General features: G+C 37.0%; 1 protein-coding gene across 2 annotated transcripts in view; it reads left to right on the top strand.

Moving 5' to 3' along the window:
- The first annotated feature begins 6780 nt into the window (after positions 1 to 6780).
- LOC145987661 (uncharacterized) overlaps positions 6781 to 14380 on the top strand; it is a 457555-nt gene continuing 449955 nt past the window's right edge. For both annotated transcript variants that reach the window (XM_083122178.1, XM_083122179.1), the window contains exon 1: positions 6781 to 7032. In XM_083122178.1, the coding sequence (XP_082978304.1) occupies positions 6864 to 7032 (169 nt within the window). In that variant the 5' untranslated portion in view covers positions 6781 to 6863. The remainder of the gene's footprint in view (positions 7033 to 14380) is intronic.

Consider the following 14380-nt stretch of genomic DNA (forward strand, 5'->3'; position numbering starts at 1 on the left):
ACGATGCCTTGCCCGAGGATACCCTATGCAGTGTCATCCTGATTGCAGAGAAGTCCTTCGCCTACGACGTGAAGAATGAGAGGGTCACAGAGCAGTTTTAACAAGTTTTTATCATCTATTTTCTTGCACAATAAGAAATTTTTAGTGCTAGCACAATCAGTTACAATGGCACAATACGAATTTCACTAGTTCAGATCAGTTACAAATGTCAATTTCATTAGTTATAAGTTACAATATCTTTTTTGCACTATAGCACGAGAGACAATCAGAAAATTTGCACAAAAAAATTTGTTGTTGTTTTTACACGTGAAAATTAACAATAAAATTTCTTTCTTATCGTTTCAGATGCTGTCGAAACATCAAAACACATATACACATACACACACTAGAAAAAAAGCATGCAACTTTATTTGTAACACACACACATACATTCTCCATCTTCATCAAGAAAATATTATAATAAACATAATTATTTTTATCTATATCTCACAATAAAACTCTATATCCAAAAATATCACAACATCAAATAACACTAGAGTCGTTAGTACACGTTGCATGCATTACGGAGGTCCTCTGTAGGGTTTCATGGAAGTTTGGGAAAAAAAAAAAAAACACGTGAAACCCTACAGAGGTGCGGTTATCTAGAGCCGTAGCCGTTAGAACCTTTTTGGGTTGGGCACCACGCACCCTGGCGAGGTTAGGGGCCAGGTATCCTAAAAAACAACAATTATTATTTTGTTTGTTTGTTTGTGTTACAATACGGAAATAATAAGAGGCATACGCGCGCGCGCGCGTGTGTGTGTGTGTGTGTGTGTGTGTGTGTGTGTATATGCCACATCCTTCCCCCGAGAGAAGAGGTTTACGAAGATCACGATATATATAAACATTTGGCCCCGTTGATTCCAGCACTCCAACTTCATCTCTAATGTTGACGACAATATTCTAAAAGTAGAGAGAATGAGAGAATGAGAGATTGAGAGATTGAGAGATTGAGAGATTGAGAGAATAAGAGAATAAGAGAAGAGGTTTACGTAGGTCACAATATATAAACATTTGGTCCCAAACTTGGAAAATTACGATAAAGTGCACTCATCTTTCAAAAAATAAGAGAATGAGAGAATGAGAGAATGAGAGGAGAGGTTTACGTAGGTCACGATATATAAACATTTTTGGTCCCAGACTTGGAAAATTACGATAAGGTGCACTCATCTTTCAAAAAATAAGAAAATAAGAGAATAAAAAAAATGAGAGAATAAAAAAAAGATGAGAGGATGAGAGGAGAATAAAAAGAGAATGAGAGAACAATGAGAAAGATGAGAAAGATGAGAAGGATGAGAGAATGAGAGCTCATCTTTCACTCATCACTGCCTTTTTGCGCCCGTGAAACATCGTCAGCGCACTAAATGAGGCGCGGAACGGGGAGAGAAAGTGAGTTTTTCAACTTTTTGTGGTCGTTTGGTCAAAAAATCAAAGTTGGCCTCAGAAGTACAAATACTATCTACTATTTTCTCTGTATTTTGTATAGTTCTCAGAATATAGATCCGCATTTAACTATATCCTCTTGGCTATAAAACGCTTTCTTATTTGGAATTCTCAAACAAAGAACCTATCCCCCTGAGATTAAGATATCTGGAGCCGTGGTAAATAACATTTAAGTACGTACCCCCAAAGGGCGTAGCATTAGTGGCGCCCATAACGTGAGCCTTACCTTACCCACGAATGAGACGTAGCATACTACAGCAAAAGAGACAAACAGTAAGCAATTCCCAACACATCTTTCATCCACGACGGCTGACAAATGACTGGTGAGTGACTGCAAGTTAAAAATAGCTTCTACTTTCACTAAAAATATATTTCCAGTATCTATGTGCTGTGACTGAAATATTCGAAAAGAAACACTGTCACATGTCACTTATTTTACACTAGAATTTTCAGCATTCTCCTCAAAGTTGTCTTCCATTAAAAATTTGTTTATAAAACTGATTTTGATTCACGTTTCCATGGTTGGGCAAACATTTGGCCCAACGTAAGACCAACGTCAATTTGCCAACCAACTTAAAGCGAACCTTTCCTACGTAAAAACTTATATTGGCCCAACGGTGGTGGTTACTGTCCGCCCTTGCCCCCACCCTGGACGACCATGATGACATGTATTACGTCTTATACTAAAAAATGGCCATAGAGTGTAAACATTCATACACCCCTTGCAGTCTTATTGGACAATGCAGTGAAATGCAAAATAAAATTCTTGGCTTTAAAAACTCAATTTTTGAACCTTTTCAATACAACTAATAGATGTACAAAATTAAGTTATTAATCAAATGTTAATACGTTTTACAAGTGACAACAACTGCATAATTTGAATGTTCAATTTGTGTGGTTGGGTAAAATAGAAAATCGCTATGCAACCTGAAGTTCTGCAAAAATAAAATAACACAATAAATACATCAATCATCATTTAGTCACTTCATGTATATCAAGTCATTCTTTTGGACTGCTTCACTTTTGTGAAAATGTTCCGTTGCTTTGTTACCACTCGATCATATGCGTTTATTTTACATAATACATACGTTCTGTCTGCCACCAAGATGCTGAGGTGTCAGGACAAAACATGATGTGCACAGCAACTTCGTCTTCGTTAAAATCCCTTCTTCCCCAATAACTCAGGGGTGCCCATCCCACCCAAGGCCAATGGCGCAATCCCCCCAAAACCATGTCATGCGTCCCCCCCAAATCATATCATGTATCTCCCCCACCCCAGAAATCATATTCGTGCCCTCAAATCACATTGTAATCCCCACAGGGTAAATTACGACAGCGTGTCTACCGAAAGTAACTTTTCTCTCAGTTTTACTGTACACACTTGATATGCCCCTCCTCCATAAACAGGGGTAACTATCACTAAAGACCACCCCTAAAATAGTTAATCATAATCCCCACAAACTATTTTTGTTGAATACATAATAAATTGTGTTTATATGAATGAAATACCATGTTAAACTGTCCTTAATTTTTTATTGTTCGATTTTCGAAAAAAAACTTAATGATTAAATTTACAAATTGGTTAAACACATTGATTGGTTAAATGTAGTAAATTAAATTATGTAAATATGAATATAAATAGTGTTTGTGAGTGGGTTTCGAAAACTCATAATTTGAGTATTTAACACAAAATATTCCACAACTTAAGATAAAGATAGAAAATTCAACCTTGGCAAACCAAATAACATGCTCCAGCCGCATGACCGATTCTCTATCGCGAGACATTACAGAAACCTAGCTAGAAATTCTTAAGCTCAGGGCAATAACATACTATGGTTTTTCTTTCGAAGAACTCACCCCCCCCCCCCACGTTTTTTTAGGGTAAATATATTTTAGTAACTCATAACAATAATAAAGTGGATTTTATCTTCAGTGCAAATGTAACTTGTTTAAGTAAAATTTCCCTGTGACATGAAGTTAGGATTGCGGATTCGATATATTTTTGTTCCAAATGATGCACCTCCTTTAAATTAAGCAGTATGTTAAGAAGTGATGTTATTAATTAATATTGAGAATATCGCTTATGTCTTGTAATGCAGCTATAGTATCAAACTTCACATTCACTTCAGTAATGCGCCAAACACGCATTCACACAACACATAATTGCAAGCGAAGCGAGTAAGAAAATTTTTACATCCATTTCTTTGCAGGCTTTTAAGAATATTACTTAGGATCCCGAGATATTTAGTCTTTTGCTTCTCTTTTAGCACGTTCTCGGTCGAAAACATGTGGATATCATATCGCTAAATACAGTCTCCAAAATTTAATGTTCGAACTCTCTCTTCACTACAGAAATTTCTTGACAATCTAAGATTTAACACTTTATCAAGAGCTTCCTATCTCCCCCTTTAAATTTAATACTCAATCCTCCCACAAACATTTCCATGCCAATTTTTGACTTACTGTTGATAGCTATTGAAGAGTGGATATTGTCTCCTCCAAAAAAATAATTCTCAGATAAATTAATAATAATAATTCAAAACACCAGAATTTTCGCAACAGTATAAGACAATAGCAATACACAAGAATTGGATACCCCACCTCAATTTAATTCTCAATTCTCTCTAACTAAAATACCCGCCATAATCTAAGACCTATAATTGGATGCTACCTCCCTCCCCCAACATTTAATTCAGAACCCCCCAGAACCCACATGTCAATTAAGGCCTAATATGTAAGAGTTAGATATTTCTCTCCCCCCCACCTATTCGATAATAGCCTTGAACACTTTCTTTTCTTCAACTAATGGATTAAATATGGTGCATTTAAGGTGTACAATTGCAGTAAAAAATCTCGATGGCGCAACCTGCACCATAATTACCCCCTGTGGGCACCCCTGCCAACAACGAACTGTAAAATTTCTTCGCGAACGTTGGGCCACTTCCTAACAGTTTTTGAAAAAAGTCTAAAATGTTAACGTTTACTAGACATGTTACGTGGAACAAATAGAACGTGTTAACAAGAAAACTACCTTTCACGTTACAACTCCCATTAAATAATTTTCAGAGCACGACTTGGTGATACCTTGAAAGCAGCTGAAATTTTTGCTCCTGTGTGAGGAACAAGTAGGCGAAAAATAAACCGTTTATCAACAATGCAAAAAAGAAAAAGAAAACACATAACTCACATTAAGCTATAGGCAATTATCGAAAACCACAGACAGACCACTTGAAAAAACAAAAGCAGAAGAAAATCATAACAACAATGCTGACGATAGAAAAAAAAAGGTCGCTGATCTTTATAGAGGTTGCCGCCAGTACAGAAATGTATGTTTATTGGCATCTCTTTCAGTCCTTGCCTGTTGCATACAATAATAAAGGTCTAACTTCAGTATAGTCGACGCTCTAGCTACGTTAACGACCGGCTGGCTTTCAAGTCGACGGAGCGCGCCCACCAGCTCCAACAATGTGACTGAAACTCCACGTGGAGTAGACGAGCACAATGACAGCTGCGCTCATTTGCTCAAGGACTCCACGTGGAGTAGACGAGCACAATGACAGCTGCGCCCATTGGCTGAAGGTTGAGTGTCATTGGACAAAAACAATTCGCCCGCTATTTATCCCCATCCACGTTTGTGGAGGCCGTTTCCTTTGTTCTTCGACGTTAACGAAGTAAACGCGTGGACTATACCTAACATTCGCCGCTCAATGTGACGACATGACATAATATAACACTCTAAGTCAGTGTTTTCATTGATCATAGGGGGTGCTGAAGAAAAAGCAAGCACCCCCTCGCGCCCCCTAGCGCCGCCCCTGAAGATATAAAGGAATGGAGAAAACAAGAGTAGACAAAAGAAGTGGAAAGGTAAGATGATGGGAGAGGAGAAGAGGCAAGGGAAGAAGAAGAGAAATGAAAAATAGGAGAAAAATATTAGAAAGAAAAAGAGAAGCAGATTGAAAGGGCAGAGAAAAAAAGAATCGTAGAAGAAACTGAAGTAACCAGGATTTTTTCAGAAGGGTGTTTAGAATTGTAAAGTTGACTACATACCTGCATTCTAGGGGGCTGGAGAGAGAATGAAATATTTCTTAAATTTGGAGCTTTTCATTCTATTAGAATTGTACTCCTTGAAAGGGTTTGTATTACCACTCTTGGCCATCCAACATAACCCCTTTTAATTTTTTTCTCTGGGGATATGTAAAAACCACTCTTTACATGACGCGAGTGGGAGACATTAGTAAACTGAAAGCCAGAGTAAGAAACTCTATAACCAATGTGTCAAAAAATCGACTTTTGTCTTGATATTCTCCGTCTGACAAACTGAGCACGTGCACAATTGTACTAACGATGGACTTAAACGTTTTGAGTTTATCTGCTCATTCATGCTATTTTTTTTTTTTACATCTACATCCTTTTTCGATTTATTCACGATTTTTATGTGTCAGACCTTTTGTAGACACCCTGTATTTGTTTACGAATTATGATGCTTACAAGCGAGTGTTTTCGTAGAACTCAAATTTTATTTTGATAACAAATACGATATTTTATGTTTATTTCTCGGTGAAAATGTTCCATTAAAATGACATTTAGAAAAATTCATTGATGAAATTGAATATTATTTATGTAAAGTGTACTAACCTGTTGAATACACAGGATAAAATTTTAATCGCGAGTTTTGAGTTTTTTATGTTCGATTTTAGTGCTGTTATTCGCGAAGTTTACATTGTGTATTGAGGTACAGAAAGAAAGCATTAAAAACAAGAAGTGTAGAAATAAGCGAAAAAGATCAAATAAAATAAACCAATTAGTCTTTTATAGCACCGCAGAAATTGTAATTCTTTTAGTACTCATTTTGATGGACAGTTGACTATAAATACTGACAAAAATGAGAATAGAGCACGGCAATATTTTAAACATATATGCTATCTTTGCAGCAATGACGTCGCCATTTGAATGTAATTAGCGCATCAATCATACGGTTACGAGCCTTTTATCGGCTGGAATTGGATATGAAACTCTTTTTTTTGTCACCAGTGAAAAACCTTAGTTGCTTTTATTTTAGACTATTCCTGCCGTCGAAGTTGTGAATTAACGGAAAGCAGTAACGATCCATGCTATCAAACTCCCTTTTGCAAGTAGTGCACATTTTATTTCTCTTTTTCCCTTCATAAGCCGCTCGATCAGAGCCAATTTGTAACCAGTAATTGAATTTACCGGTTAGCAACACTTCCTATGCTATCAACTGTCACACATGCGCACTTGCTACTCTCGATACTAAGACAGGAAAACGGTGCTACGTTTTGCTCGCTCCCTGCTAAAGCCTCAGTGTCGCCATCTAACTCGTGAGTGCGCGGTACGTCCATGAACTGTTACGGTTCTATGGAATGCAGGGAAATTTATTGATTTCCCAACATGGCCGAATCGGAGGATTGATAGCATATGGTAGCTGCTATTCCGCGTTCGGGGTTCTTCCTATGATGACACGAATTGTGCCGTGGATAATCTTGATAGCTTCTGGATTCTGTGTGTCGGCTAACATTGACCGGTATGAAGGTGAGTATTGACTCTACTGACGTGTCGTTCGAATAGAGAACCGAACCCCGTCCTCATGTCTGTGTGGTTTCCATCCCTTTTTGTTTTCGTTTCCCCAGCGACAAGTGCAAGGGAACAGGTGTTCGGTTGCAAGGTCACATGATTTATGTATTTCATATCGCTTCAAATTCGCCTCACCCAGCAAACAGAGGCGCTTTAGTGTTGTGTGCTTTGAACCCCTTTTTATTGTACATTGAAAACAGCTGACGGGTTTTTACGATGCAGTGTGCAATATTCATGTGCAAATGTTGATTTGTGGTGTTTCTTTTTTTTCTTTTACACTCAGAACTTTGTTTGCAGTGTCCATTTAAACACAGTTGACACAGTGTCAAATAATATAAAATGAATCACGCCTTCATTTTGGCGCTTAAACGTTGAAATTGAAACGAGCGATAACCCGTAATTCTTCAAACAGTACAGCGAAATTAGTCTCTCATGTAGCATCGTATTTGTTACATCAGGTTTTAAACGAGCCAACGAAAGTTTTGAGCTAAAATTATGACATTTCTAACAATATTATTCGCAAGTGGGAGAGATAGGGGTTAAAAAAAGCACTGTGGGTCGTCAACAAATTGTGATTTTCTTAGTTATAAAGATAAGTTTCAATCCGCTAGCCATTAATAGTAAAATTAAGATATTTACCATTTTATGAGGATACGTAAATACTATCGAGCAATTTGTCCATCGCTATTTTCATTCATTTTCTTCATATATCTTACATGTATTTAAGGAATGAAATTGTTGTGACGCTGGTGTAAAAGTTGTTAGTTAACTGCACAAAACTAAAGTGAATGGATTGGATAATGTACCTGGTAATTTTTATACAACCTAGCCAACAAACAAAGTATCTAATAGTGTAAAAATTACCATTTAGGCATTTACACTGTTCATTCACTTTAATTTATGAAATGAGAGGTTTGAAAACTGCTTGTAAATATTAAAGAGGCGTCAACGAAATATAGGTCATTTTCTTCTGCATCAGTACAATTATTTCCATCAGAAACGAAAGAAAATTAAAATAGCACCGTACAATGTTTTTACTATTTTCTTTACCGCCAGTTATATGTACAATTGCGTGTATCAAGCAAATTTTCATTGTTTTTATCTTACATCCTACGTGTTTGGGATACATAAATATTAAGGAAATTTTAGTATCAGTTCCATTCACTTTGTTTTGCTCGGTACAAGAATTAGTAACAGTGCCGGAGAAAAATAAGTAGTGAGACGAGAAGAATACCTTTAAACACCATTGAAAAATTCGCATTTTCCCAGAGAGCTTATTCGGAGTAGTCACTGTCAATAATTTTTTTAAAAAACCCAACAAAAACAGCTTCTGCACCAACAGCAGTAAAGTGCGATGCGTAAATATGACCATGCAAGTTATCCATCCTTTGTTTCAATTTTTGAACGTCATATTGCGTATAAAGTATGGTAATGGGCAATTTGCCAGGTAATATTTATACATTCCACGTTATACATTCCACAAAAATTCTGGGTTTGTGATATTCAATGATAGGGTCAGGAAAAATAAGAAGAGAAGTATTCAGTGACATAATCTTTGCAATCTTTGCTTTTCGTGGGGTTGCAAGACGTTGACTACTTACAAAAGGCTACATGCTGTTCTTCCATTTTTTAAATGGGAGGAACAACTAAAAGCGTGATAAAATAATAAACAATCGGGGTAAGAAAAGTTGTCTAGTTGCGTAAAATACATGTAAAGTAGCGTGAAGACAACGTAACGACCGGTGACCTCCAAATATGTAAACAATCTATTTCACATTAAAAGTCTAGCAGGTCAATTGTATTAACTTCCATATAGTCGACAGCAAAATGTGCAGACCGCGTTTAGAATTCTCCCCCCTGTCAATTGACCCACGTGTCCCCTTGCCGCCAAGCTCTCCCTTGTGGAGAACACATTTAATGTTACTAACTCGTACTTTGCCAGTACAGGTGTCAGAAACGGAGATAGGGGACGTTAGCCTTCAATAAATCTAGAATATGTATTATGTATGTTACTGATACATAGCGCCACCAATAATTCAAAGGTTTTTATGCCTGGCGAACTTAGATAATGTTATTTTTCTCATTTCTGTAACCCTTCAGTTGTGATGTGATGTTGCTGGACAAAATTGAAGCGTGATAAATCTGGAGCTGAGCAAATTTTGGTAAAATTACAAGAGTGTAAGTCTTGTTATGCGTGCTAAAAAAATAATAATATTTTGACAGCGCTGTGCGGTTTCAGAGGAAACGCTTTAAAACGTTAAAATTCTTAGTGTCTGCCCAGTTTACACGGTTCAACTTGGTGAAAACGCGGCAAGTGCAGTTGCTTTACGTCCACTTCACATAATGGAGAACAGCTGTGCTGGATATAATAATAATAGGGCTAGGATTTTCATGAATTAGCATATTTTTTTGGTAAGGGTGATGTGTTCCCTTTCATATTGAACTAATTGAATTAAGGTGCTTTATAAGAGCTTATTTTGACATACTTGGCCATTTCTGCGTGATAGAGCATATTTTGATGAATTTTCGGTCATATTCAGCATATTTTCGCTTTTTCAAGAAATAAACAGTCATTTTGGAAGTGGATTCGTTCTTACTCCCATGTTCACTCCAAGGTTTTTTTTTGGGGGGGGGGGCTGCAGCAAAATCTGTTTCATTTTTATTTGAAAATTTACAGAAAGCATTCATTGTGCATTTCAACTCAGGGCCCATAAAGTGAACTAAAAATAGTACGAATGTAAAAATATCTCAGCATATAGATATTGATGTTTGAAACAGTCCAGTTATAAGAGCATATTTTTCAAATTATAGTGCATATTTTGTACAATTTTAGGACATAAGAGCATATTTTATTTTGCATATTTTGGTGATTTTTAGGTCATAAAAATCCTAGTCCTAAAATAATAATAATAATAATGTTTTAGTTTATAATGGATTTATTGTATAATAACAATTATAACTGTGGCAATAATTATTATTGTTCTTACTATTTCTACTGTTCAAGTTTTATGAACGGGCTGATCCCCCTTGCAAAAATTTCTGGCGACGTCTATGCTTATCCCGTATTTTTGTTGTTTATTTAACGTATTTTGATTGTACTTGGATTAAAAGTCACATGCGAAAATCAGATGAGGAAGGATAGAAACAAGAACATAGCCAGGATATTTTTTCGCCTGGCTCCCAACTTTGAATAAAAACCCGTGCCTTGAAAATTTGTTAAGGTGAGAAATAGTGCATATTGTAACGTACCTATCAGTATGTATGTCAGTTGTGTTGTGTATGTCCTTTACAGGTCTCTTTACAGCCTTGCACTTTTAACCTTTCTCAAGGGGCTCTTCAACCCCTTTTTTAACTTCAGGGAAAAGGTTTTAGGTACAAGGATTTTTCCTCGTATACTTTGAAAGGTGCAGAATGGCTATATGTGCCCACGCACCGCAAAATATTTAATTCGTTCATTTATTCGTATCATAAAAAAATACATTTGGCAGAATTTTTTGCAACCCATTTGCAAAATTTATGATTTTCGCAGTGTTTTTCACGGAATATGTGCAAAATTGGACGAAATTCGCGAGAAGCAATAACAATTAGGTAAAAAAAACTAAGCCTGCATTATTTCACCATCCAGTATCCATACAAATTGAGTTTAGCGGCCAATTTTATCCACGTATATCTAATTTCTGAATATGACTAACGTCTTTCGGATACATATGGCAAATGACACAACATTTGCGCACGTGCTTCAGTTTTATTTCATTCTATAACATGAAAACAAAGGCCAGTCAAGAGAAGTTGATGTAATTTTTGAATTTCGTAACCCAAAATCTACAAGAAACTGCTACCCCTAATTCTGTACATATATTCGAAAGGTGCTCGGACCCAGATGTCTGGCTATGCCATTGGATAGAAAGGAAGTCAAGGAGCCTCATAAAGGTGTCATCTCAGCACTTACTATACTGCAGGAGGCCTTAGAAAGAGCGCTTCGCGGGCTAACAGCAGACGTCGCTCGCACACTGTTGCCGATACTCTCGTGTCGTCTGCTCCTCAGCCGAACAAACAGGCAGAGGTCACTCACCCTTCCAGAAGGGTGCAGCGAACTAGCTGTGGCAACCGAGCTCGCTCATTCGCGGACCTGATTCGTTCTCACAGACACACCCCATATTGTCTTCTGCTGCAAGCCCGCGCAGCGATCTTTTTAAGGCCTCGTAGAGTATAGGAGTAACTGGAGGAAAACTCTCCCATAGAAGAAAATACTTTTAGACACGAAATCGCGCCGTCGACCTCTGTAGCGGTATAGTTAGGACATCGTGGGTCCCGGATTCGAATTCCGACCTGGGCATGGGTGTTCTTTGCGAGTGTCCTTTGCTATACCCTCGACGATAATTTATATTGTTAACATTATGAAATACACTAACCCTAGCTTACCCGTGTAGTACAAGAAACTTACTTACCCGAGGGGAGGGGCGCAGGTCACAGGCCCACTTTTTTTCCATTACTAAAATTCAAGAAACCATTTCGTTATCGAATCACTGCTTTCTTTGTTGTTTATATGAGTTCAGTTATTAATTATAACAATTACAACATTTACCATAATTAATAAAAATTAATAACCTATTATTAAATGAGTGTCAGACATATTTTATAATTCGCTAAAACTTTCAAAAACCATATTAATTCTTCATCAATGCTTTTTTGTTTATATAGGTTTAATTATATATTAATTATAATAATTACAAAGGAATTGTGCACTGTCACTGGCATGAGTGTCTCTAATAACATGCATCCTAAGGGGGTGCCTGATTGGCCCATCAAGAGAGTTTTGCCTCCATTGTACTATACATGTATGTTTTTATGAACAAAGTAATACAGAAATGTTGGAAACACTCTACGGAACAATGTAATTTATTTTCAGATTTTTATAAAAAAGTTCACAGTTGAAAAATCGAAATGCTACAGGACTAGAAGTGCCCCCCCCCTCCCCTCGGCCAAGCTAGGGTTAAGAGAAACACATTATTCCTCAGTCATGAGGGGCAAATTACCCCCTTCAACCTACTCTCTTGCGAACGACATATGCATGTTATAAAACCGTGCCTGTTCTCCTGCAGTTACTGATAAAATGTCCATGTTTTACGTGCAGAAGCTGTATTCCCTACCGTATCCTGCATGCAAGCATTCAAAACACACTCATAAAGTGTGAAAGGTCACTCTGTGTGCGTGTACTCTTACACAATCCCTAGATTTGATCCCAACAACTTTTCTCTGAACTAATGAAATCTCACGTTCTGTTCTTCAGAAAGATAAGTAGTTACCTTTAAAATGTCCTTCACTTGGGGACATTGCGGAAATTATATTCTACAATTTTTGGGCTACATTCGACTTGCTGTTTGTGGTAATCACAGGTGGGTACGGAGCCTGGGGCACATAACATGCGCGAGGCTTATAACGAAAATTGTTCAGATTAATTTAAAAAATCCGAGATTTCAGTGATTTATTTACCCCTAAACTTTTTCACAAGAAATAATCTATTAACATTTTGGTCCAAATTTTGTCATTTTACCCCCTTAAAATCGTACATTCACCTGTCAAAATTGAAAATTATAGATAAACTCTTGCTCATTCTGAAAGTCGATTCCATAAACAATAAACAGTTATCCATTACATATTTTGTGTAATGTGAAAGTAGTGTCATTTATAACTTCGATTTTCACTTTCAACTGCCTTTATTGGCATTATCTACATGTATTAATTTTTCTACCAAAATTCAACTTTTCTTGTCTCGTTTGATGCAAAGTTTTCAATGGGCTTCCAGTAATCTAGAGGCGAGGAAATTATCTTCTCAATGGGACGTAGTTGATCTAAAGTAATTTTTTATAAGTTTAAGCTTCAGAAAACTTCTCTCAATACTAGCTACTGTAACAAAGATTGTCAGCAAAATTCTCAATGCAATGTACTTGTTTGGAAAGGAGTCTGGAATGTGCCGAATGTATTGTAGGGCGTGTTTTGCTGTTTTAATTGCATGAGATAAGAGATGAAGGAACACTTTCAGTTCTGAACATAAATCACTGCTATAAGTATCGCGACATTCGCCATGGCTCAATACTTCATCCAAATCCTTACAATGCTTGGCTAATTCTTCTTGAGTCATACCTCGTAGTCATGCACTTTACGCATTGTAAATGTAAAACATGTTATCATCTTACAAGTATTTTCAATATTGAATTTTCCGATGGGGATAAATACTTGGCAAGTGCCCAAGTTGCCATCCCCTAAGGCCGGTAATAAAGCCAATGACATGTTCAGGAATTTGGCAAAAGAGAATTTGATCGTAACGACTGGTGCGATGATTTCTATCTTTTACTTTATATTACCATATTTTCATTTAAGAGACCTAGCTCGAAATGGAGGGAGAATTATGCCTCTATAGACTCCTTTAGACACGCTACTTTATAAGGAAATTCTTTGACAACTGGCCAGAGAGAAGGCTATACAGAAAGTAGAGAAATCTTTGCGTTGCCATGAGGTTTAACCAAGGACAGTCTGCAATCGTGTTTTAACTCGTTGATTGATTGAATTAGGTTATTTTACGTCACTTTTCTTCCACTTTTGGCTAATTGTGACGATGCAGATGAGTGACTTACTTGACTTAATTCCTTTTGCTCCATCAGGAGCATAGGGCTTCAGTGAAATGCTCCTTTTGGCTCTGTGCCAACTCCTTGACCACTCTGCATGTTTTTCCTTTTCTCGGCTGCTTCTTCTTCTACTGTTCTCTTCCATGTCTTCTTCGGACGTCCTATTTTCCGAGCTCCTTGTGGGTTCCAGTCTAAGGCTGCTTCCTCTATTGCTCCAGTTGGTTTTCGTAAGGTGTGTCCTAACCAACTACATTTCTTCTTTTTATTTGGGTTGTTGTTTAGTTTCTCTCTATAGTTCTTCATTTGATATTATTTCTGGCCATTTTATTTTGAGCATACGCCTGAGACAGCGATTAATCAACGTTTGTATCCTTTTCGTGTTAGCTTGTGTGATTTTCCATGTTTCGCAAGCATACAGTAAAACTGATTTTACATTTGTATTGAAAATCCTTATTTTTGTGTTTCTAGAAACATTCCAGGTTTTCCAAATGGGATACAGTTGTATAAATGCCACATTGGCTTTCTTGATTCTATTTTGTATGTCTTCATCTGAACCTCCTTCTTTTGTTTTGACACTTCCTAAGTATGTAAATGACTCTACTTGTTCAACCAGCTCATGACAAACATTTAATTTTTCTTTTCCTCTTGCATTGACTCTCATGAGATGAGTGATGTTATGA

The sequence above is a fragment of the Lepisma saccharinum genome, chromosome 5, assembly GCF_977018435.1.
Source record: "Lepisma saccharinum chromosome 5, izLepSacc3.1, whole genome shotgun sequence".
NCBI lineage: Eukaryota > Metazoa > Arthropoda > Insecta > Zygentoma > Lepismatidae > Lepisma > Lepisma saccharinum.